Source organism: Battus philenor, unplaced genomic scaffold, assembly GCF_028537555.1.
Source record: "Battus philenor isolate CCGP_79_NKW_IND1 unplaced genomic scaffold, ilBatPhil1.0.hap1 SCAF_17, whole genome shotgun sequence".
NCBI classification, from domain to species: Eukaryota; Metazoa; Arthropoda; class Insecta; order Lepidoptera; family Papilionidae; genus Battus; species Battus philenor.
In genome coordinates this window covers 12,707,183-12,735,154 of record NW_027181679.1, presented here as the reverse complement: position 1 = coordinate 12,735,154, position 27,972 = coordinate 12,707,183, and the positions used below count along the sequence as shown (strand labels likewise).

Below are 27,972 nucleotides of genomic sequence, written 5' to 3'. Positions count from 1 at the left end.
CGAGTTGAAACGTCGAATGTAGAGTACACTCTATTTCAAAAAAATCGATGGTTTCAAGAACGTAATGATAAAACAGTAAGAAAAAGCGTTTTTGAAATTCGTACATATTAAAATTAATTAATATAATACAATAGATACATTTCTATAAAAATAAAAATAGAAATTAAAATTACTAGAAGTAGTAAAATGTAAAATATTCCTTAGTGACTAGCAAAATAATCACCTGAGTTCAAACTATGTACTTTATCTAAAGTATACTCGTTGACAACATACAATAGAAAACACTAAGACTCAGAAATAAATCAAAAAGGGTCGAGCAAGATCCGAAGCTGGTCATAAATGTAGCAACAAGTATTAAGTAAATAAGAATGTATATTAAGAAAATAAATATAATCGTATAAAAATATAATGATTTTTAATTAATACTGTAATAAATACTAAAATATAAATAAAATCGAAAATTCAGTCAAAACGGTGATAATGTAGGTAACTATTGTCTAGTAACGAAGATGAAGGAAGGAAGTTGATGAACGGGTGACGATTTGAATGTGAAGAAAGATATAGATCGTGAAGGATGAAAGGAGAAAGTGTAATAAAAGTATAGACCAAACAATTTAATTGCGTTGTAATTACCTGTCCAACATAGCAGGGGAAATGAGAGGTTACAAAAAGGGAGGAGGCTATAGACAAGTGGCCTTATTAGAAGTATTTAAGGGAGGCATATTTCCACCATTAAATGGTGATGTAGTTAAAATACCTAACGATCTTTAAAATGTTTCATGTTCGATTTTCATTATTTACTACACGAAATATATTCCTACCATTTCACCTTTGCGTAACAGAATACATAAACTCAATAAATACTATACATTTTGGTTATTCAGTGCTGAAGTTTATTGTATGATTACAATCGACTATTTTGAGAATAATAATCGTAATAAATCTACTTTATGTTTGCTGTGAGGGCTGAATTCTGTTTCCGGAGAACATAAACTAATATTTTCTGTATATGGGAAGCAATAAAAATCTAAATTTCACCATTAAATTCGTTATTCGTTTATCAATAATTTTTCACCACAACCATAATGATTTAATATATTTTTAATTAATTTCGATTAAATATAATACATTTTAAAGCTGTAGTTCAAGTGTCACATACAATGTACATATATATACGGTAATTTAACCATTACATAATTACAATTTTTGTTTTTTAATCAATAAGGTTAAGTTCTGAAACAGTCTAATATTCGATTCTTGAAAAATTATAAACGTATCATATGAAGAAATGTCACATGACCACGTGGTAAAAACTGCCTTAAGCCTCCCAGAATTCCCAAGAGGGAGACGGCGTCCAAAAGCTACGTGGTGTTCTAATATCGGAAAGGAACTGGAAACCCTTCAACTTGATGCAGAGACAACCCAGGGTAGAGTGGCCTTGCGCAAATTGATAAGGAGACCCGACCCCAAATAAAGGGAAAAGGGAAGGAAGAAGATCATATGAAGAAATGTCACGTGTTAATATGCTATATTGTAGAGTGCATATATGTAAATTCAATGTAAATATGCATTTATATCACCAATAAACACAAAGTTAAAAATAAATCAAATTAATTTTTGACGATACTCGTTATTGTATCCGTTTTGCTTTGAAGAGTAGAACAGAACAGAAGGTATGACGTAGTCGAAAGCTCTTAAAGCACTTATAGCGCTTAAAGCACTGCTGCCAATTATCCGATGGAGATTGAAGCTACGACTACAGCCTTATTACATTCATACTGTAGATAGAAAAGTCTCTTCAAAGAGTACGAATCCTAAACCACATGAAAGTTACAATGAAATCACAATTTTGATTGCAGGATATACACCTGATTCATAACGTGATATTATACTGGGTGAGTAGTTATATATTTAAAGGCTTTAAATCAGTAAAAGTATAGCTCATTTGTCAGACAGATTTATATACATTATAATAGCACGCAAAGGACGCTGTTGCCTATCCTTTGTAAATATGTGTATCAGCAGTGATCCTGTAAGATTGTATCCCAGGAATCAAACCCACCGCTGGGCGACTATTGCTCAAACTATTCACTCTCGAAAGTTATAGCTAGCTAGAAACAACGATGCTGATAGGTAGTCGTGCAACAAATGCACCGCCTGCCAGCCCGCTAATAAATGCGTATGCGGCAAACAATGCGAATTACACAACGGCCACCGTTAAATTACTCAACACCTGTTTCACCCCTCCACGGGGCATCTTCAGGAGCTATTTTACACCGAACACAGAGTTCTGTGTTATGTGTTGTTAGCACTAATCGGTGTAACATGCCGTATACGCATTTATCAGCGGGCTGGCGGGCGGTGCACTTTGTTGGATTTATCTAAAATCATACAACTAACATAAAGAATGAAAAAGCTTATTACTTACTGTCTGTCCCAGAATTTGTTCTGCCAGAAGTATCTAGCTCGACGTATTTATTTAGAAAAAAATGTATAACATATTCATAGTAATCACTTTATTTGGAGTGATAAGAAATAAATGTAAAAGCTGTAAATCTTTAATGAATTCAGGCGTTACCTTGCAGAAGTCCATCCTAAGTAAGAAAAGGACAAATATATCATCGAGCGACTTCCATTAAAGTGGCATAATAGAAAAAAAAGAAAAGTAAAGACAATAACACAACATGGCACTTCTATGCGGCGAGGGTGAAACAACGCTCCTCGGTCACTCTAGTGTGTGAGAGGCCTTAAGTGAGACGCCGCGGTGCCCTTTGAGTAACGGTCGTCGTACACGCGACCGCCTCGCTCCGTGCGAGCAGAATTCGCGCCGCCTCGGAAATTGCCTTTAATAGTTTTCACCGTACCTTGAAGAATGTTCTAGAACTGAACAAAAGTATTGCAGAAAACGCGGCGCTATGTTCGGCCAATAAACGCTGACTGTCATAAATTATTTTTAAGTAGCTACCGGCTATTTAATGAATACTAAAACGGTTAGTTCTTTATTATTACAGGCATAAATATATACTTGCTACGTACGTTAATTTTAATGTTTTTTGTATTACAAAATATAGAGGTCTCTGCTCGAAGCTACCTTACGAGATCGATTCTAATTAAGGGGATCCGTAGAATAATCAAAGTTCTTTATTCATAAAAGTTTCTCATTCGAATGAAAAGTAAATTAATGACACTCATTGAATAGCTATCGCTTCATTGACAGATTGTATGTTAAATATGCAGCCGTTAAAAGATAACATAAACCTTCACCGAATGAATTTTAACACTAATTATACCAACACTTATTGGGTCCTACTAGAACGTATGGAATATGGTAGTTAGGAAGGAAATACAAATATTTTTTTTTATAATTAGACAAATTGGTACGTTGATCATTTCTTATACAAACGCAAAATACAAAAATTTTTGATCCATAGCTCATCATATTGTTTAAATTTTCAATGCAAAATATCAAAATGGGTCATTTGACCCGTAATGGTATATTTAGTGTTAAACGCGTCAAGATTAAAGCGAGCTATCAAACTCGCAAAGTTCAAAGCGAACTGTCAAAAGCGCAAAGTTCATAGCGAACTGTCAAAAGCGCAAAGTTCATAGCGAACTGTCAAAAGCGCAAAGTTCATAGAGAACTGTCAAAAGTGCAAAGTCTAGGTAGTTATTATATCTTATGACATGTTGAAAGTTTCTACGCATATTTCTATTTTTTTAACCATAACAACTTTATATAATGTATTGAAAAACCTATTTAAAAGTGTTGACTGAAAACGGCTTCAAGTTATGTCGTGTCCAACTTCTTAATGCGAAGACCAATTCAAAAGCGCATGTAAATTATCTATTGGAATAAAGATATAAATTTTTAATTATTAGAAAATTACTAAGACTTGATCTATTTTAACGACGCCCTAACAATGTTCAGTTTTTAAGGTTACCTTTCGTGCGACCACCACCACATTCCTACATCCAAGAATAGATATTTTTTAATTTCCTAATGCACTCCCATGGCATGTTTTTAAATTACCTTGTAATTAATGTTAAATAAAAAACCAATCAAAAATAATCATTTTATGACCTAATGAGTTTTAAGTGGTAATAGAGCTTTGTAATAATTTTTTCTTCTGCTCATATTGTAAAAATGATTGCAGAAAAAAAAACTTGCCTGAGTTTGTGGATGGCTCTTGTCAGATCAGGATGCATTTGGAACTGTAGCTTTTAGATAAACAATGCTATTTTGAAGTTCAATCTGATTCTATTATAGTTTCAATCAAATTATGCTTTTTGGTATCCTTCACATGAAACACACTAGTGTTCACGATGTGAATAAACATATAAATTGTGATGATATATGTTATTGACTTACCTCTTTCACAGAAGGCACCTTCGTAATCACCGTCACGACACTCGCACACGGGCCCATCGTCTGTGCTGATGCACACGCCGCCATGCTGACACGGATCTCGGCGCTCGCATGCGTCTCCACTCCCATTACTCGTCCGGGACGACTGCGAAACAAAACGATCAACTCTTTTATAACATGTAACGTTACAACTACACAGCTGGAGGGAGACTCCTGGGGGCAGTTAAATTACGTTTCCCATCTTCAATTAGTTGGTGTCCCAGAAACAAAGGGACATCTTGACTATATTCCTTGCCATCATCGATCTTCTCCATAGATTTACAATAAGCCTTCACTGCGCTTGTTAGACAAAGAGCTCCAATAAGACCTCGGCTTCACTTGTCAATCTAATCGCATTTACTATTCCATTGTATTTTTTAAATGTGTATTTATGCTGCGAATATATTTCTAAGGTTTTTATTTATTTATTGAGTTTAAATAGGCTATTACACTTTCGTATTGTCATTCAACATAAAATTTCGGCATTGTCCCTATAGATAGCAACCAAATCGGAAGCCAGCTCCGAGAAGAGCCGGCGAGAAACTCAACTGTATAAAGAGTCCTTGACAATAATTGGCTTCCTGAGTCACCACCAACATTTAGTTCCATGCATTAAAATCTATATGATATTATTGGACAGAATAATAAACTATATATTGGTTTCAAACTCTCCAGTGGCAGATTTGAAATTGACTGAGGAATTTTATTTTACAGACGTTTACAGTATGCCAGAGATAAATATTTAATTATTTAAGATGAAAACTAGGAGTATACATATTAAGTTACATCTTACATTTATGACGATTATTTTTAGCATAGTTTTAATTTTTTTTAATTAAGTAAGTTAATGTTTTGATTTTAATGAGAGTTTCGCCTGTAGCGACGTAACCCTCTTCTATCTTATTCCAAAGCTCTCTATCTCTGGCTGACTTCGGCCATGAATTTCTCATCGCTTTCATGACGTCACCACTGCATCATTTGGCCAGTCTACGTGCTGAGGACAACGCCATCTAGTAGCGTCGCTTGCAAGACTATGCAGTTTATCAATACTAATCTTGTAATTTAGCGCCATCTAGTAATATTATCTGTAATACTATTTACTTCATAGTTTAAAGCCATTCCGGAAAACATTGTATTAGACAAGACGATATTAATGTAAACGAAGATAGAAAAAAAACTTATTTTGTACCAAGAGAAATTGAAAAATTAATTCAATACGTTAGTAAAGTAGTGTGGTTTCTTGTAAAAAGTAACCGGTTTGTAGTAATTTATTACCACCTATCGTTATGAGACCTTTGCATGTGGTTAGTCCACTTTGTTTTTAACTATAGTACATATCAAAATCATTCCATTTTCTTCTTTAACGTATTCAGAAGGCTTCTTTCTAAACTTCTTTGATAAGAGCTTAGTTTTACTAAACTATAAATTACTTCATAAGAACGATCGAGATCACACAGAGATCAATGAAGAGGGCTATGTGAACCAGAAATGAAGAGATCCGCAGAAGAACCAAGATTTCCGACGTAACTCGAAGAATTGCTCGTCTGGAACCTGTGGGCGGGGCATATCGCTCGTGCAATTGATAGCCTGTAGACGTGGCGTGGGTAGATCCGCCACTAGATAGACCAAAGAGATAATTAAGGTCGCTGAAAGTCGCTGAAAATTAGCAGCGCAGAACCGGTCATAGTGTCGATTTTAGCTCACGAACAAATTTCCAAATTATGAGCAGTGACGGAACAGTCTACTCATATATTTCAATACGGAACTATTGCTGTCATGGTTGTGGTAACCCAATGTCAGAGGACTAAGATGCGATCATAAGTCGCGGGTTCGATTTCTTTGTTTCAGTGTGATATATATATTTCACACTTCAATGCGTATGATGAGTGTAGGGAAATCCTTAATATCACTCTATATATATAAATATATTAAATAACCATTAAAATATTATCTTAAATATTTTATTGTAGTTCAATGCATATTACTCGACGTTATTGGAATTCAGTGATGGAAGGGTCTGCTCCTATATTTATATTTCTTTGACCTAAGATGCGATCGTGGATCGCGGATTCGATTCGATTACAGTGTCATATATATTTCGCGCTTTAATTATATAAGAAGGCCACAAATCATAAATAAGTTTTCAGAGGATGGACGGCAGCGTTCTTTTCGTATCATACTGCGATCGCCAACTCGCCTGTCAACTGTGGCGATTGTGATATATACCTCCATAGATATCTTAAAGACATACCTATGTCCTACCGTGGGCGTCCATCAACTGAAATGAAGAATAAAGGACGTAATAGAAGATAGCACACCTTGAGAATGATGTTTTCATTTCCAAGCTATTTCAAAATTTATTAAATATGTCCCGACAAGTTTCATCTATACTTCTCAGATCTTAGTCATCTGTCATCCGTACTTACTCAAGTTAAATAAAATATATAGTTTATCGTAGGTTAAATAAATAATACTTAAATTTGAATTTCAATAGCCTTGTAATCTCCATATAATTTTGAACTTCCGAATGTTGAATTTCATATATTACTCTCGCATGTTTACACTGAAGTTTTCGGCCAAGCCCGTAAGTATATTATTATACATCTGTAAATACAATGTTCTAGTTCACGAGTTTGAATCGTGTGTGGGATTTGATTAGGGACATTTATCAAGTTCCCGCGAAGTTTCCGCCCGTAATATCTCCGCTGGTAATGCATCAATGTCGGAGAGCTTGAGTTTAATGACGTCATATTTATTTTGTATATAAATTAATAATTATGATATAAAATGAATCTTGAATAATCTTGAATCTCAATTTTTGGCTACTATTTTTGAGTAATATAAAATACTTACTATACTAAACTTAGTATAGTAAGTATTTATTGCGTTTTCGTTTGTATTCCAGAAGTTTGTACTCCAGAAGCGCTTTACTTGAATAAGTGGACTGAAGCCTGACACGTGGGGTTAGTTCTGAAACGAAAATTGGACGACGATACAGCAAAGAAACTCGTTTATTATCTAATGGATTCTGGCATTATTTTGCGGAAGTCCATCCTAAGTAAGAAAAGGACCAAAATATAGCTACTTCCGCCATGCAGTATTAGTCGTGCAATAAAGTGCACCGTTCGCCAGCCCGCTGATACATGCGCATGCGGCAAACGATGGTAGTTGCGTAATTCGCATTCATTGGCGGGTAGTAGTAGTAGTAGTAGTCTTGCACGATTACTGCTACATAGCGGAAGTAGATATATATTAGTCCTTTTCTGACTTAGTTAAAATCATCGAAAGACGCTGGGCGTAGGCCTCCCAACAGGGCCTTATGTAAACCTCTGTGGGGGCTTAAAGCCTCTGTAGGGGTCCGGGTCGATGTCCAGCAGTTGACAGCCTTATTGCTGAAACGATGAAGACTACTCTTGACAAATCTAAATCCTTCAGCAGGTTGTAGGGAAATTTCTATATTATACTTCTCATCTTACCTCTACCATGTTTAATAATTATTAACATAGTAAATTTACAGTTGGTACAACTTATGTTTAATATACAATAGTGTTTGCATCTTGTAGCACTAAATGCGTCTGTACATAAACAAGTGACCACAATTCCGTTTAACCCTTAAATGCATGACTTTTATTTATACTTTAAAAAAATTATTATAATTTATCTTGCAGATAAGTACACTAAAATGCAGTGAAATATAAAAAAATGTATGTACTATTTTTTATTTCTTTCTTTAAAAAAAAAACCTTATGTTGAAAATATACAACACTATGCATTTACTTTTAAGTGTAGTACTCATTTTACGTTTAAGTGGTATGTTACAATTTTACATTATTATGCATTTAAGGGTTAAAAGTGAACTTGGCAAAGGGCAAGCTGAAAGTTCGTGCAAAAGTTCCCGTCACTTCCGGCGCGGTTGGAAGCCCGCATTAAGCGCTGGTGCGCCGCGAAAGTCCCGGCCTGACCGACTTCACGCAAATTTTCTACTCCATCGTGTCCGAACTTTCCTCAAAACTAATTGATTTAGCATTGAATCTAATTACGTGTAAGTTTTATTAATGTTAAAATTATCGAGTGGTTTTTATTAAATAATTATGCAGTGCCTTTCCCAGGATTGCATGAAATTAGAAGCCTTTTAGGCTATTGTGAACGATTTAACAAACATAATAACAACCATGTAATAATATAATAAAAGGAAAAAATTTAATAAGAAAAGAGGAAAGAATGATAGATGAACAGAGCAAAAGGGAAAGAAAGTAGAAATGTAGCATGAAAGATAGATAATAGACCAAAAGAGAAAGTAAAATATGAAAGAAGAGAGAGAAAATAAAAAATCATGTGAAAAATTAATTTGCAAATATAGTCCCTGTCTCACCATAAATAAGGGAACGGGAGGCCCCCAATAGCGGGGGTCATAAAAAAAAATAATATAAACAAATCAAAATATAAAAACAAATCATGTAATAATATCGGGAGAAGTTTCATAACGGTAAATAAGAAAAATACGCAATAATAAACAAAAAAGAAACACGAAATACTGTACAACAAAAAAAGGCAATAGTAGTACTTTCGATAATTTTTGACTAAAACTGTGAAATAAATGTTATAAAGAAATCGAAATATCAGTATCCTCTTGGACATATATTCATGAAATATATTAGCTTGGTTGAATTAGTGTTGCTCCAAAACGCTAGAACCAAATTCACTTTTTTAATGCTTCTGCATCTATAACAAATCGTGCTGTGTATATAAATATCAAGTAAATCAAATTACACAAACTCCGATAAAGTTAAAATGGAACAAAGAAAAAAAAATGCGCTTTTTAAACCGTCAGCACAATGCATTTTTATAAAAGGACCATCGGATAGACAAAGCCGGTGCGGACAGGACACGTTTATTTTGTACAAATAATGACATCGATATACAATATTTTTAAACTCACAACGAACATTTTTTAGTCACATGTCAACGAGACCGCACTGTAAAATCGTGTATTTGTTGTAAATTCTGCGAAACTGTGAAGCACTGGTAATACATGGTTATTTCGGGTAAAGCAGAGGTTGATTGATACAAAAGCTTTTAGCAACGAGATTCCAATCACCTTGTTTGAAGCCATCACTCTACAACTCTACCTAAATTCGACAGGTTTAAACAATAATTAATTTTAATAATGTGATGGGGAAAAACGTTTATTCAATAATTAACATAATTATTGTGCGCGGAAAGTGAATAATGCGCCTACGAGCGGTTGCGCATCGTTCCCTAGTTTAAATCCGACTCCCCGAGAACTGCGCCCCGGCCGCGGGCGCACGTACTGCGCCTTGGCTACCTGCCAAGGCGCAAGCAAGAGCGCGTATAGTGCACGCCGTGCGAGTGAACGAGACGAGTGGGCGAGACGAGCAAACGGTTGAGCGTTGTGACGACGTCCGCGGGAACTTTCACATACGGCGACCCCTCCGTTCCGTGAACTCATACAGATGAAGCTGTAAAAGCCGCAAGGTTAACAGCATTTACTTCTTCAGAAACAGTACAGTACAGACTTTTTATGTAGCAATATTATTACAATATGTAATAATCTGATTTTAGTAAACGATTTTCTTTCTATAATAGTATAACGTTGGTCAGCGACTTGAAATAAAATAATGTACCAACTAATATACAATTGAAAAAAAACTTCCAAATTGTATTGTTAATATGTATAAATTTTAGCTGTATTTACCCATAAAAGAAAATTGTGTAAGAAAAATTGTAAAAAATTATAAAACAATCGTGTTTGCAGCTGGGAGAAGAAAGATCCGTATCAAATAGCGGCAACCCTCTCTCAACTGTCTGCGTTTAGTAAAAGCGAAAAAAAATATTGTTAAAAAAAACACTAGCGATACAAATTAGAATTAATAAAAAAGAAGCATAATTATTTATTATTTCTAAAACAGATAGATTGTATCATTCATTAATTAACAGCACATGAGCTATAAATTCGTCCTAAGTAAGAAAAGGACAAATATTTAGAAACTTCCGCACATGCAGTGGTAGTCGTGCAACAAAGTGCAGCGTCCGCCAGCCCGCTGATAAATGCGCATGCGGCAAACAATGTGAATTACACAATTACCACCGTCAAATCACTCAACACGTGTTTTATCCCTCCACGGGGCATCTTCAGGAGTTATGTTACGCCGATTAGTGCCAAAAACAGAGTCTAAGTAGTAGTAAGGAGGAGTATACCATTGCATGTGCGGAAGTGGCTAAATATTGGTCCTTTTCTTACTTAGGATGGACTTCCGCAAGGTAACGCCTGATCCCATAAATAGATTCGTCCATTTAAGGCTTTAATATCTACAACCAATCATCACGTATAAGTGATGTCAGCAAAGTGGATACCTCACTCATTTAAAATACTGCTATATTCCCGACATATGCATTTTTTTGCTTCTTCATTTCAGGAGATGGACGCTCACTGCAAGACATAGGCCTCTCCAAAACATCATCACGATGACCAATCCTGCACTGAACGCATCGAACGACTTCTCGCAACCTTAATTATGTCGTTGATCACCTTAGAAAATGGTCTACACGCTTTTACCAGCTCATTGTAGCCACTCGAGAACCTCACGGCTCCAATGGTTGCACGAGCGATGCCCCCCCCCCCCACCGCCACTTCATACGAGCAATTCTCCGACCTACGTCGGTGATCTTGTTTCTTCACCGAATCTCCTCATTTCTCGCAACGAAACTCCAAGCTTTATTATGAGTCCCGTCGTAAGTAACCATGTCTCGGATCCGTATGTCATCACCGGCAACACACATTGGTCAAACACCTTCGTCTTCGAACATTAAGATATTTATGACAAGAACGGGTTTAGTATATAAAGAAATTACGCATTATAAACTTAAGATCTATGTTTGAAAAAAAAAATCATAAGTAAATTTTCAAATCTGTAAAGAGCGTTTAAATGAATAATTCTGCTAAACGTGACTTATAAGACAGATAAAGCCTCCGTACTTTAAGCGCTTTTGGACGTTACATTTAGTTTCGAAATAATAAATATGTACAATGTAAAAAATACGCCACAGATATTTTTAAATGCTATAATTTTTCGACAGCGTTCAAAAACACTGACTTCCCCCATAGGTCTCCAATAAGACCTCTAGGAAACTGCCTTTATCCAGAACTTTTAAATAACTTTAACAATTTCCTCTGTCTACCTTATGCATTGTCCTATACTGCGCTTCTAGTGCGGCCATTAGTTGCGCGCTATGTGACTTGTCCACCGCCACTTCTTCTACGAATCTCCCCATTCCTTATTCGATCTCGTAGCGAAATCCCGAACAATCTCCAAGGCTCTTTGATCGATCATATTTATTACAAAAACATATACACATCGAGTGTCCACATGACATCTGTGAGATAGCACAAAAAGATAACCTAAAATAAAATTAAACTTTGAACAAAAGTACAAACACAATTAACACGTGAACATAACGGTGTTACGAGAAACAAATTCATATAAAAACACAGTTATTATCATCTCTGAAATTACTATACGGAAAGAATGCAGCGAAATTCGCTACACTAAAATTTGCATTTAAAACAACCTTCCTCGCTATTCGCGTACCATAAAAACAAATACGTTAATAAGCTCGAGAGAAATTGCAAACTTTGTATACATGATATCTACAGTCGTACAGAAATATAATTTCAAAATACCGCAACGTACATGAAGGTTTATAACCGGCAATGATTTGACTTGAGACATGATCTACGATAAGTGTTTTAGACCACTCAAGGTGACAACAAATATGTTTGGAGTTCCGTTGAATCGAATCCGAAGTGTGGAGTTCCGTACAAATACGAAGGTCACCGGAAAACTGCACAGAAAACATTGCACGAAAAATAACTCGTGTGAAATGGCAGCAGACGGGGAAAATTCGTGCTACCGACGGAGGTTTAAGTTAAAAGGTTCTAAAGTGGCACTTGAAAATGTGAACAATTATGTGGACCGGACAGAAGGAAAGGAAGTTATATTCTGGAGGTGAAGGCGATATAAAAAAGGAAAATAAAGTCTGGAAAGGAATGATAGATGAGGTTGAAAATAAAATTGAAAAGTGGAAAAACTTAATATCTATTTATTGTATATTGTATATCAAAAAAAAACAAAAACTGCTAGTGACGGAACGCAAAATCATGCGGAAAATCTTGGGACCAGCGAGAAATCAAGACGGATCTTGGAGGCTCCGAAAGAATGCCGAAATTGAGACTTTAGAAGCACAGCCAAATATCATTGGCGAATATAAAGCTCAACGAATCCGCTGGCTTGGTCACTTGGAGCGAACGGGATCGGAGCGTGAAGGTAGCGTACCTGGAAAAACCGAGGGGTCGAAGACCAGTAGGTAGACCTAGGTATCGCTGGATCAATCGCGTTGAAACAGACTTGCGCGAATTGAATGTCAACCAATGGCAGACGATGGCGCAAGATAGAGGAAAGTGGAAGTCTCTCGCTTCGGAGGCCAAGACCCACTTTGGGTCACTGAGCTAGCGGAGTAGTAGTAGTAGTATATCAAAACATATCTATGTGATTCTATCGCGACTAACAAACGAGTTAATAAATTTTTCAAATAGCACCCGACAGTTGTTTGGCCGGTAACAAAGGCCGACAGCTGCGCCGGTCTCGCTCGCAAAAATTCACATTGTGTCGCGGTCGGAACTTTGTGAAACGTAGCTTTATATCTCTCCGGTTCGTTGGTGCTTTACAAGATTATTTAGATTGTTCTTTTCGTAGTCTTTTAACTGAAAATCATCAATCAGTGAAGCTATTCTAGAATTCACGTTTTTACGCTAACACATAGAGTGAGAGTCCGCGACGCCCAGAACTTCGTTATATAATAAAATCTGAAAATTCTTCTATATATGTCCCTTATACAGATATAAGCAAACCCAGCCTATACACCCTGGATTGCAGTGGCTTTGGCAGGTAACAGGCAGTAAAGATGAGTAAAATTATGTTTAATGGAATCAGGCGTTACCTCGCGGAAGTCTATCCTAAGCAAGAAAAGGACCAATATTTAGCCACTTCCGCACATGCAGTGGTAGTCGTGCAACAAAGTGCACCGCCCGCCAGCCCGCTGATAAATGCGAATCACACAACCGCCACCGCAATATCACTCAACACGTGTTTCACCCCTCCACGGGGCATCTTCAGGAGTTATGTTATACCGATTAGTGCCAAACACAGAGTTTACATGACCTTTTCCTGCTTAAAATTGTATTTCAAATTTGTGATAGTATAAAACTAAGTTTTCATATATTTTAACTTACAACCATATTAGAAACCGCCTCGTCTATTGGCGGACACTTAGGACGGTAACAACCCCTTTCCAGACCCCCTAACAGTCTAATTACTTATAAATCTACTTTCGTCATAGTATAAAACCTGACTTTTATATATGTTATTCAGAAAACTATACTAATAATGTTTCCACAATCCCCAGTCACTTTCGATGGTTCCCCTATCTTCCCAGACACATTGAAGTCTACTCCAGGCGTGCGCGCGATAAATATATACACGTGTAGGGGACATATATAGAAGAATTTTCAGCTTTTATAATATCACGAAGGTCTGGGCGTCGCGAGCTCTTACACTAACATTTGTGATACATACAGTGGTAGTCGTGCAACAAAGCGCACCGCCCGCCAGCCCGCTGATAAATGCGTATGTGGCAAACAATGCGAATCACACAATCGCCACCGCCAAACCACTCAACACGTGTTTCACCCCTCCACGGGGCATCTTCAGGAGTTATGTTACACCGATTAGTGCCAAACACAGAGTCAACTGCGGAAGTGGCTAAATATTGGTCCTTTTCTTGCTTAGGATGGACTTTCTATCGCAAGGTAACGCCTGATTCCATTAAATATTTGTGATACACATCGATCTATACTGATTTTTGAATGTTTCAGATATAATAAATAAATTAAATGTAAAATGTAAATAAAAGCGTTATAAAAAATAGGATGACTATATTAAAAGTAATTAATTTATTTATTTATTTCATTTAATATTCTTTATTGTACACGATAAGATACATAATATACAGATACAATAATATACAGAAAAGTACAATGGGCGGTCTTATCACTCAAGGCAATCTCTTACAGACAACCATAGTAAGGAAAAGATAATAGTACTTATAAAGGGTAGTTCACGTGTACAAAAAAAATACATATTCACAATTAATATTTACTATCTATCAGTAGATTTATGCTTATTAACTTATCACATATAATTAATGCAACATATTTCAGAATGTTCACTTTTCACACTATAATTATAAATAGATGTAAAATAATAAAACTTTTTGTTTATCATTCAACTTTATGTTTCTTGCATCTCTATTTCGCATCTTCTCACAAGATAAAACATCTCAAAATTTTAAATACATTGAAGTTAATACAGTTGATAAGGATACCGTGCAAAGAGTAAAGATAGCCTTGTACTCGCAATAGCCCGGGGACACGGCAAAGCCAACCCTCTTTACGGCATACGACACGCGTCAAACGCTCACCAGATAAATGCAGATCGGTTATCGGGTAACCTTTAATAAGATTGCTTGCCTTATTCTTATTCCATTACATATTCCCTGCGGAACAACGGAAGGTATTACCTTGTATTTTCGTTTCCAACATGTATCGGTATTTACCTATCTTTCTATTACTATTATAATATTTGTTTCACAGATATCAGCGTTCGTGCCTTTACATGTTACGGTGTTTTGTTTTTATGTTCAGTTGTTTTTTTTTTTTTTTTTTAATTTAAATATTAACGTCGAACTAACAATGTCCAGTTTCTAAGATTGCGTTTCATGTGACCACTTCCTCATCCCTATTCGAGGTTGCCATCTTCAGGCTGTATCTCTTTGTCTTTAACTATATAATACAGAATACTTGGTGGTAGAATTAGGTTTTAAATTTCAGTTTTATTATATGTTTATGCCGGAAACTAGAGCCATGTATCATCGCTCATCGTGTGTGTGTGTGTGTGCGCGTGTGTGTGTGCGCGCGTGTGTACGTGTGTGTGCGTGTGTATGCGTGTGTGCGTGCGTGTGTGCGTGCGTCGTGTATGCGCGTGTGTGTCTGTGTACGTGTGTGTTTTCTTGGTTAACCATCATCATCATGTCTACGACGTCTACTACTGGACATAAATGTCATCCGTTTATTTTATAAAAGAGTTGGTTGGAAACGACCTTCATCCAATATCTTCCAACCTTCTGAACAACATTTTCGCGTTGTGAGTGGATTTCCAACACTAAGCTTGCCGCGCCGTGATCTCCCTTCAAGAATGTTTACGCTCCAACGGCAAGCTGCCTTGCAAGCTACAGGATCAGTTTTCAGGTGCGACTAGCACCTTCTAAATCACGAAGGACATGGGTGAGGATCCGGATCCTCCCTCAGATTGCCGAGTGATCCATACTGCCATCCCAAGTCGCATACACAACACTACACTACATATCTCTACACGGGTAGAGCTGCTAGGTAACGACGAAAGGAAAAGAGCGTCTTTTTCGCAAAGTTCACGAACCCTTCCGCTCCGTAAACTCAATTCAGATGAAGCTTTTTACAAACAGCAACTATAATATCTGCAAGCGATTTATGTTAAAAAGTTACTATCATCATCAAATCAACTGATAAACACTCACTTCATGTAACAAGCCTCCACCAAAAGATCACCAGGATAAAGGATCTTGCTCTACTCGCATCCATAGACATGACTACTTCACCAATCTTGTGAACCTACTCTCGCATAAAAGTAGATATATATCGGTAAGTACAGTCAGAATAATATATGACGTAACACAAACACATTAACGTTCGAAATTTGAAATTCATATTGGCATGGCGAATGTAACTTCCGACGTTTACGGCGAGGAAGTCTCTCAAGTAATGAAGCATGCGCCTTCCACACGCCAAGCCTTCGGCGCTTATAAAATGCAAAACGGACCATAAACTCATCCGACCCGAGGGTAGAAGTGAAAACAATAAAAATAATCAATATCCTTGCACACAGTCTTTCGTTTTTAATGTATTTTTACTGCACTGTTATAAAATTTTCTTTCGAATTAATTTAAATAATAATCAAAAGACTTTCTTTAAAATCGTTTCCAAATGTAGAAATCTGACAATGTGTAAAAAGGAAAGAAATATATATTGAAGTAAATTAGGGAAAAGAATGAAAGACATTTAGAAGGACGAAAGATTAGTGTGGAAATAAAAACAAATAAAAATCGGTAAAAAAACATTTAAGTTAAACGGATTTTTAAACGGTTTTATTTGATACCCATATTGTGATGGTTGTAGAAAAATATGTACCTAGTCCGCCATATTGGAACGGCGTCCATCTTGAATTTTAAATTTTGACACAATCATCGTGTTTTACTAGTGTAGCCCTTTCATTTGATACCCATATTGAGGGGGTTAAGGAAAAATATGTAATCCGCCATTTTGTATCGGCGGCCATCTTAGATTTATAATGTTATTGATTTTATTATATTGCATTGTCATCTAAATTAATTGTGTGTACCAAATTTCAGATCAATCTGACAACGGGTAGGTAGTTAAATTTCAATTTCTAATTTTGACCCAAATAAATAAACAAATAAATTCCGTACGGGTCGAACTAAATAAAACCGTTCATCCTTGAAAGAAGTTAAACTAGAGACTCCAACAACGAGACCATAAAAATGGTAGAGTGACGTCATAGCCAAGATCGCGAGAATCCGCTGGATTCGAGCAGCGCAAGATGCCCTGATAATTTATTCGACCAAAAAATCAATTGAATGTCGAAATTCAGACTTTAGTAGCACAGCCAAATATCATTCGCGAATATAAAGCTCAACGAATCCGCTGGCTTGGTCACTTGGAGCGAATGGGATCGGATCGGAGCGTGAAGGTAGCGTACCTGGAAAAACCGAGGAGTCGAAGACCAGTGGATAGATCCGGGTATCGCTGGATCGATCGCGTTGAGGCAGACTTGCGCGAATTGAATGTCAACCAATGGCAGACGATGGCGCAAGATAGAGGAAAGTGGAAGTCTCTCGCTTCGGAGGCCAAGACCCACTTTGGGTCACTGAGCCAGCGGAGTAAGTAGTAAGTAGTAAAAAAATCAAAATTAGTTAGTTAAATCGTGAAAGTAATATATAGTGTAAAAATCAATATAACATCTGCAGTTCTTTTAAAAACGTGGGCAGGTAACACGTAATCCATTCCGCTTATCCACCCACACGCTGGACCTCCCACGCGTTCCAACAACAACCTGTGAAACAATTTTTTTGAATATCGCGTAGGATGGAAACAGACAAACTTGTCGATATTGTTAAAAATGTCATGATAACATACGACGCCTACATCTGACCTTATAGTAACTTCAAGCAAGAAATAAAAAATACAATAATGCTTTCAGGAATACTAAAACATTTATATACCCAGTAATAAAAGATACTCTATTACTTAAAATAAATAATGTTAATGATAATTCAACATATAATTGGCCGTGTAAAGTTTTATATATGTCACAAAGAATCAACAACTCGGATTAAGGCATCGACAGTAAATAATGCAACCCGCAGTGAAAAATGTATTTTTTAAAAAAAACCTTTTACAAATTATTTTGAAAGCTGTAGAAAATATTGATGAAAATAATAGAGTCGTTCTTTAGTTATGGCATGATCTTCGGAAATAAAGATTCGTATATATTCATATATTCATTATAAATATATATTTAATTACACATGAAAATAGTTGTTGTCATTTCAGCCCATATATATAATCTCTCAAAGATATCTATGGGGAAAAATATATCGTAATCAACACGCTTAGTAGGTTGACAATCTTATAGTATGATATTATGGTAGATAGAGAACGCTACTGTCCATCCACAGAAAAGTTTTTATTTGTAATAGCAATCCTATATAATTAATGCATAGTGTGAATTATATAAGATGATATCCTGAACATCGAACTCGCTATTGCAGACTTGTGATAAGGTTCTGTAGTCTAGACCATGAATCGGCAAGCGCAGCATAGAACATCCAGACATAAGGCGGATACACAACTTCGTTACATTCGAAAGACACTGAAAGCTGGTCGCTTACAACTGGTCTTATACGAAATATATGGAGGCATATGCCCAGCAATGGGCATCAGCTAAAATTATATTAACCATTGTGAATCGTATATATAGACAGAATCCCCTTTCCACTCCAAGGCTGTTATGTAGCATCGATAAAATTTAATTGAATTATAGTATCTTGCGATTCTAGAATATGTTTCATTCATTCTTGATTCAAACATTTTAGTATCAAAAATCTTTTCTGTTTTAAAATTTTCCGCAAAAAGAAGTATTACACAATGTCGAGTATCACTCGACAGTGGAGCTTGTGGAACAAAATCAGTGTCGAGTGACACTCGACATCGGAGTGGAAAGGGTTAATAGTCCAATTAACATTCATATAACCTAAATTGTGTCGTTTGATACCAGTACTCTGTATGTATTTATTTCTACTTGATATCGAGGAAAATTAAAACGCCGTTACAGCCTATAGAAGCCCTCTGCAAGACATTACTCTTCCACAAAAATGTTTTTGGGGGGATATATCATAATCGCCACGCTTGGCAGGCGGGTTGGCGATCGCAGTTTGGTATTATGGTTCCGTACAATATTATATAATTCACAAAGTGTAAATTATATAATATTGTACGGAAATTGAACCCGCGACATATGTACAAGATACTATTTACAATCGTGTACTGTTAACAATTTTGACAAGAACACAATGGCGGCAAAAATCTCACTGATGGCGTCTGAAACGGCGTTCGAATTTTAAATGCAACGCGTAATAATATTTTTTTTCTATACTGCGGTCGTAATGGCTAGTGATACTTTAAAAAGGAATTTTATGGTTTTCTGGTTTATGACTATCGTATATGTTTTATCAGATTGGATAAAATACTAAGGAATATATTAAATATGTAGATCATTAATTTATTCTTCTTTTCAGCCGTAGAACACCCACTGCAAGATATAAACCTTTATTCAATGGAATCTGAAACATGACACAAAATGACGACTCTGTGTTTGGCACTAATCGGTGTAACATAACTCCTGAAGATGCCCCGTGGTCGGGTGAAACAAGCGTTGAGTGATTTGGCGGTGGCAGTTGTGTGATTCGCATTGTTTGCCGCATACGCATTTATCAGCGGTCTGGCGGGCGGTGCACTTTGTTGCACGACTACCACTGCATGTGCGGAAGTGGCTAAATATTGGTCCTATTCTTACTAAGGTATAAAGCTCCCACAAAGATCGTCATCATGACAGGTCAAGTGCTCACATTCAGTTACTTCAAGCAACCATAACTATATCGTTCGTTCACTTAGTAATGAAGCTCACGTCGCATAAATTTAACTGTAATATAATACCGCATTTCTGTTATATAGGTAACAGTTTTTTTTACCGGTTTTATTTGTAAGAAATTGCTTTATAATTGGGCATTTCCATTAAAATAAGATTAATATCGCTGTGCAATTTTGTTCTGAATATAGCACGCTATAGTTGACACACGCAAGTTGTAACGTATGGAAATAAACAACGTTTTTTTTTATTTTATATACTTAGCCTAACACTACTAGGTAATTGGTTATAAGTGCCAAACACAAAGTACTTCTGAAGATGCCCCGTGGAGGGGTGAAACACGTGTTGAGTAATTTAACGGTGGTAATTGTGTAATTCGCATTGTTTGCCGCATACGCGTTTATCAGCGGGCTGGCGGGAGGTGCACTTTGTTGCACGACTACCACTGCATGTGCGGAAGTGGCTAAATATTGGTCCTTTTCTTAATTAGTTATAGGTGTAAAAGGTTTAAAAGGAAAAATGTTTAACAGTTTTGTAAGCAAAAACCATAGATGGACCGACGATGCATAGCATGCAACCTAAAGCAGGAATTCACTGGATGCGGGTATCGCAAGATAGATCATAGTATCGATCTTTGCAGTGGGTGTTCATCACTCATCAGCTAAAAAGGACAAGAAGCAAAATTCCATGTAGCCTTTATTTTCCAATTTCATGCGGTAGGCCTGTATGAATTTTAATAAATACCTTCTCGTAACTCTCTGTTCATATTTCATTGTACGTTTACGGCATTTTTAATCAAATAATAAATCAATTTTATATTGATACAACTTCTTGGTACAGTTAATGGCGTCTCTAAAAATAATTCGGTGAATACAGATTTAGAATTTTATATTTACTTTATTTATACTTTATAAAACCCTATTTGAATGAGATGGATAAATAATTACCAGTAGTATAATAACGGCATGGACAAATAGTTATAAAAACAACAGACAGGTCATTAAAGAATAATGTGTGAACTAGGCAAGAAGTTATATCTACTTTGTAGACTTAACTCTGCTAAATAGGCTGTCTGTTCCAGAAAACTCAACTAAGGTACGTGAAGAACATCGAATGGTGATAGCGACAGTCCTGGGTTAGGCTGCGGAGGAATCGCTGCTCACCAGAGTAATAGTTCAGATTTACATATACCCAAATCATACATATCATACATACATATTCTTGTATTAAGTTTTCAAAGTGCTCGGATTTCTGAATCAAAATTTTTAAATTTCTCGATTTCTCTATCATAAAATATTATAGGTTACATTACATTACATTATTTATTATTTCTGAAATTATAATAAATCGATAAAATGCACCCATCAACACCTATTGACCCATGACTTATTGTCAGCAAATGAGTAAGAAAAGGACCAATATTTAGCCACTTCCGCACATGCAGTGGTAGTCGTGCAACAAAGTGCACCGCCCGCCAGCCCGCTGATAAATGCGCATGCAACAAACAATGCGAATCCCACAACTGCCACCGTCAAATCACTCTACACGTGTTTTACCCCTCTACTGTCCTTCTTCAGGAGTTAACATATAGTGAACAGGCGCCTCTATACATCAAATGAAAAACTGTAGTGGCTAAATATTGGTCCTCTTCTTCCTTAGGATTGACTTCCGCAAGGTAACGCCTGATTCCATTAAATGTCATGACTCATTGTCAGCAAATAACTTATACATTCACCATTTTAACCCTTTTAGTTTTATACATACTTTACCAGTATATAGTAAAATTCCAGTAAAAAGGTGCATTTTTATAGATAATTTATATGAACAATAAAAATATTCACCATTCCCGTTATAATACCCCAATATTCATAATTTTTTCAACATTCTCTTCAGACGATTTGATACTGTGATAATAGATAGGGGTGAAAATTTAGGGCTGTATGTATTTTTGTATGCTGTATCACAAAAAAATCAAAACAATAAATTTGATCTAAAACGTAAAAAAAAATTAGGGGACCATCCCATCCTTAACATTTAAGGGGATGAAAAATAGATGTCCGATTCTCCACCCTGGCCGATATGCGCGCTAAGATTCACGAAAATCGGTCGAGCCGTTTCGGAGGAGTTCAATCACGCACACCGTGACACGAGAATTATATATATATATATATATATATATATATATATATATATATATATATATATATAAAATATATAAATAATATATAGTAATCCCTAAACGTTTTTTTAAATTAATTATCATTGCGTTATTTTTTTTTCTGAAACTGTTGATTTTGTAAAGATTGCACCATAAATTACTTTACAGAAAATGGACTGTATATGCTTGTATAATATATATATATATATATATATATATATATATATATAAATATATAAATAAACGCAAAGAATTTTTTTCAAGTTTGAAATCGCTAATGTATGTTCTTAAAGTTTATCGAATTTTCGCTACATCCAGACAGAAATTACAAGCGTCTTGAGTACACGAGAGTAGAATTACATAGAGCTGTCACATTCGCTACGCAACTGCGCAGGTGATTTGTCTGAAAGCCGTTTGCTATGTTCCAGCGCTAGGCCTGTACACATTCAAACGTCTTGGCGTGTGCTTGAAGCACTCTAAGAGAGTACACTCTGTACTTTGCTCGAGTACTTTCGTGTCGCGGCATAATTCACGCGGCGCTGAGAAATTACTTGCGAAATATTCTATCACGTTAAATAATCAAGAGTTTTTTTTTTTAACATTTTCGTTGAATTTATGTTGTTACTAAGTCACGACTTAAGAATCATAGTAGTAAAACTTAATTTAACTTATGTATGTAACTTATTCTTATTTGTCTTTTCAGCCGATGGGAGCTAACTTCAAGGTATAAGCCTTTGACCGATCCTATCGATTGCAGAAGCGATGGGCCTTCTACCAGTTTAGACGGGCAATTCGTAGAGCAGTTATGTATGTTTATACACATGTTTTGTATATATATACACTTATACCTTTATGTATATAATTATGGAGAGAATTAAAAATACAATCAAAGAACGGAAATATTAAAAAAAAAATCTTTTACTTTGGCATAAAAACCACATAGTAAATGAGGACTCCCGTAAATCAAAATTCAAAATTTACTTATTTGAATTTAAACAAACGAAACATTTCGTATTACTACAGATATGTAAATATATATATATATATATACATTATTATCCCTCTAATTTTTCCATAGTTTACTTGTCTAGAAATTTCCTCGTATGATAAGACCGCCCATTGTACTTTTTTTTACCATCATACAACTATTTATACATATTCTAGCGTATACATTAAAGAGTATTAAATTAAAAAAAATACTTATAAGTAAATATGTTTTATGTTTACATATCTGTAGTGATACGAAATGTTTCGTTTGTTTAAAATCAAATACGTCAATTTTGAATTTTGATTTACAGGAGTCCTTATTTACTATGTGATTTTTATGCCAAAATTAGTGTTTTTTTTTAAATATTTTCGTTCTTTAATTGTATTTTTAATTTTCACCATAATAACCTGATTAAAATGAATCGATAATTTACCTATATCATCGTTTCAGGCAGTAGACTCTCTGTAAAGCATAAACCTCCCTTTAAGATATCTAGAGGGAGATATAACATAATCGCAACGATTGGCAGGCGGTTTGGCGATTGCATTATGATTCGTAGATAACTGTGCTACACATACTTTGGAAACTTGTTTATAAGGAGTGGCAATCCTATATAATTAATATTCTTTATTGTACACGATAAGATAAATTTAATAAGTTTTACAATAATATACAGAAAAGTACAATGGGCGGTCTTATCACACAAGGCAATCTCTTACAGACAACCATAGTAAGGAAAAGATAAAAGTACTTATAAAGGGTAGTTCACGTGTACAAAAAAATACATATTCACAAACAAATGAACATAAATATACATAAACATACTTAGACATACATACATACGTATATAAAATTATATATGTAATAAAAAAGGTTTAATACATATTATATTATAAATATAATACAATAATAAATAAAAACATCTAACTGACTTCGATCAGTATTGGTTCGATCGCACTTGCCTCAGAAAGAAACAGAAGAAGAAAAAGAAATAAACTAAGAGATAGATAATTATAGGTCTAGTAAATAGTTCTTAACCTTTTTCTTGAAAATAGGTAGTGAGTTAGCACGTCTTATATTCAGCGGTAAATCATTCCACAATCCAACGGCCTGCGTGGTGAAAGATTTGGCCATAAACGAGGAAGAATGCATCGGTATTTTTAATTCCAGATTATCTGATGATCTCAAAGACCTCTCATGTGTATCATGAAGAAATTGAAAATTTGTAATCAAGAAATATAATATAAAAAAAAATTGTACATCGGGAAATGAACGCGCGACCTACGATCGCAAGTCTCGTCTTTACTGCTTTTTATAATAAGTTGAAGTGTGGTGGGTGTGATGGGATATACGTGAGTGAAACTGGTCGAAGTTTTGATATTCGTTATAAGAAGCATATTTCCGCGTATAGGAATGATCGCCCTGAAAGATCTCATTTCTCTAAACATTTATTAAAGTCAGAACATAAGTTTACCGCACGGTCATTCCTATGACGTGCTGCATACCTGTAGCAAAGGATTGCGGATGGATGTGTTGGAACGGTTAGATAAAAATACACGCGGGTATTGGAAAAAAAACATGTGCGGAAGTAACTAAATATTGGTCATTTTCTTACGTAAGGTGGACTTCCGCAAAATAACTTTACTTCTTTTAACGTTGTTTACGAATTATATCGACTCAGAGAACTGAATTAAAAAGTCCTAATTGTTACAAAGATAATTAAAAGAAGCAAACCTTCTCGTTAGAGAAGGAAGCTCAACAGAAAAGTTAGTACAGTTGTTCGGTGTATTTAAGAGCTTTAAACTTTTCGTAAGTACGTGTTAAATTTCGAAGACATTACGCTGTGGTGGGAAGCTCACATTAAAGTCATCGTGGAACACTCTTCTGCATGTAAAAAGCTTGTGCATTAGTTTTTTATTATGCAGAGTAATTGGTTATAGCTTCAAAAGCTATAAAATTGTGAATATATTTTTTTGTCAATTAATAGAAGGTACATCCTATCAAAAATCTAAAATTACAATCATATACACAAATGTACAGATATTTGTATTTAAATATGCCGCAGATTTTACCATTATATTGCTACTCATAAAAAGGATGTACTAATTTTATCTCTAGTAACTTTCTTCTTAATTTTAATCTTGTGTGTCAGAGGAGAACATTGCCTCGCTGGAGAACAAAGAATAGTGTCGTCAGACCTCTTTGGAGTTATGTAAATAAGTAATAAGAAAAACAAAAAAATTTACAATAAACATATTTCAAAAAAAGAACAAAAATAATGAAAATTATAAACAAGAGTAATAAAATAGCAGTATATTATGTGCGGTATACCACACAATCTATAATTATAAGGAAATAAATAAGAATTAAAAATAAATAAATTGTTAAACAAGTGATAAAAATAATAAACGCAAAATCGTAGTACTCTGGAGATAAGGCAAAGGAAGTGAAGTGATGTATGAAAAGGAATGAAAGATATCGTGAGAAAAATTAGAGGAAAAGAAAGAAGACGAAAGAGAATGATAGATACCCTAAAAACAGGCCATTAAAAAAATCTTGTGTTATAACCTTGTTAGGTACAAGAGTTAAATTAAAAAGTTGTTATTGTTATAAACATAATTAAAAAAGAACATATATAACTAAATAAAACCTTGTAATATGTAGAAGAAAATTTTAAATAACAATGACTTAATTTAAAAAAAAAACACCGAACCAAAAGTGTAACACTGTCTCATATCCTCGCGACTCTTTTATTTTCTTTCTTTCCTTGTACAGCGCACGTTAAATAAGGTAAATCCTTTACAACCTCATTCGTAGAGCTCCTTTGAAACTGGCACGCAGTTCTTTTTTAAAAAAAGATTACCTTGCATTGTATCTCGTTTTGTTCACAACAATGTATGCGTGTATGCACCGAGCTTTACCCAATTACTTTACATATATTTTACATATGTTAAAGTTTATTCAAAATAAGTAATATGCGACATATGTTTATAAACATACTTCGTACAATCGGACATATTTCTTTATAAGAACTCTCTACCGTCAATATAGTGTGCATATTTCTAGGTATAAAAAGGAACAATACATATAAAATACTGTATTATATTTGTACAATAATGAATATTTGTCTGTATGTCCTTCATAGAATCATATACTGTACATTTGATAATGTGATGATCTTTAACAAAGTTGTTGTACATGAGCCCTGGAAGGTTTCTAAGTTAGTATGACCAACTTTCGACACATGGCGCCACTGCCGTGCTGATTTGAATTGAAACTAAAACAACGAACGAATGTTGACGTTTCGAGCTTTGTGTTATAGTACTTGATGGTACAAAACATACGCAAAATCTAAAGGATAACTAGTGTGTTATAAATACTTTCATCATGTCTCCCGATAGACGCTTACTGCACGGTATAGGCCTCCAAAGATCGCAGTATGAACCGGTCTTGCGTTGCCGGCATTTAAAGACCGGCCTCGACTTTGACTATCTCGTGAAATACGGCTAAGTAATTGCTTATAAACACTTACTTAAATAAGACAATATTTTGTATGCCTCCAAAGATCGCAGTATGAACCAGTCTTGCATTGCCGGCATTTAAAGACCGCTCTCGACTTTGACTATCTCGTGAAATACATCTTCCTTAATTTTTTAATTACTTATAAACACTTACTTAAATAAGACAATATTTTGTATCCATTAATCATCATCAGTATTTCAGCCATGTGATGTTCACAGCTGGACAAAGGCTTATCCGTCCTCCCTATTTCCAATAAAACCGGTTAGTAGTAGCCTGCATTCAATGTTTTCAGACAACCTTATCAAAGTCATCTGTTTACCATGTCTACATAAATTATATTTACCTTTATACATATATCGAGCAATGGTATTCCAGCGGTAGACGATCAATATATACGATTGTAGATCGCAGGTTCGGTTCCAGAAATATAGTCCTATATTCACACTTCTTGCATTAATTTTAAGGCATTATCACAGATCAAAAATAAGTTTTATTTATTTATTTACTTTATTAGAGATAAACAGTAACAAAAAGCAGTAAAAAAGTACAAACTAATAAGCTTAGAAGTACAAAATTAGTTACAATTGTTAACTTATAACTATCTCACTCAATATTTAATGATTTGAAGTCAAAAAATGACAAAACAAATAAAAACATTACTAAACAGGGACCAAAGACTATGGTTTATATATTTATATTGTTTGTTTATATATTTATATTATGGATTAAATTGCATTGTATGTACTCAATAATTTCGAACGAAATTGTTTTTTAAAAGATACGAGAGAGCACGAGAATATATCAATATCACTAATATATGAATTGTGGAGGTCACACATCCTGTATAAGGGTGCACGTTTACCGATATTTGTCCTAGCCGTTGATAAAAAAGAGATATCTAGAACGCGTTCTTGCTGCAGGAATTCGAAAGTTTACCTCGCACAACAGTTCCAAACAGTTAACATGGCCAGCACAAATATTTTTAAGTGTAGTGGCTTCCATTAGAGAACGTCGATCCTTCAATGATAACATTCGGTATCTGTTTAAAAACATTTTATAAGAATCCCGGGGGCAATGTATTCGGTAGTTCAGAATACAAAGAATTTTTTTTTGTACTCTTTCAATTTTATTTTCGTAGACTGCATACAGTGGCAGCAGCGTCCCCTGGGTACCATAATACCACACAGTGATCCCACCATATTTATGTATAGAGGAAGACCTTGTGAGATATACAAGTGAATTGAAAATAATAACACAAATTCTTCCGTCAATCAGGATCGAACCTTTTTTTTAAACGTACACTTTGTTCATCTCTGATTTCGAGGGAGGGTTTATTCTAAAGTACATTTTGGTGAAGTATATAAGAATGAACGAAATCAGACTTCACTAGATGATCGTAGACGATTGAATGGTTTGAATCAATTGCAAGCAGTGACTTGCATAAGTATGTCTGCGAAAATCAAATATTTACACTAATAATATTCAATGGTAGAGTTGAGGCGAA

At 35.1% G+C, this 27,972-nt stretch overlaps 1 protein-coding gene across 1 annotated transcript in view; it reads right to left on the bottom strand.

Moving 5' to 3' along the window:
- Nucleotides 1-27,972, bottom strand: part of Nrx-1 (Neurexin 1) — a 284,025-nt gene that overhangs the window by 71,824 nt on the left and 184,229 nt on the right. The window contains exon 7 of the mRNA XM_068763299.1: nt 4,370-4,511. Coding sequence (XP_068619400.1) covers nt 4,370-4,511 — 142 coding nt within the window. The remainder of the gene's footprint in view (nt 1-4,369; nt 4,512-27,972) is intronic.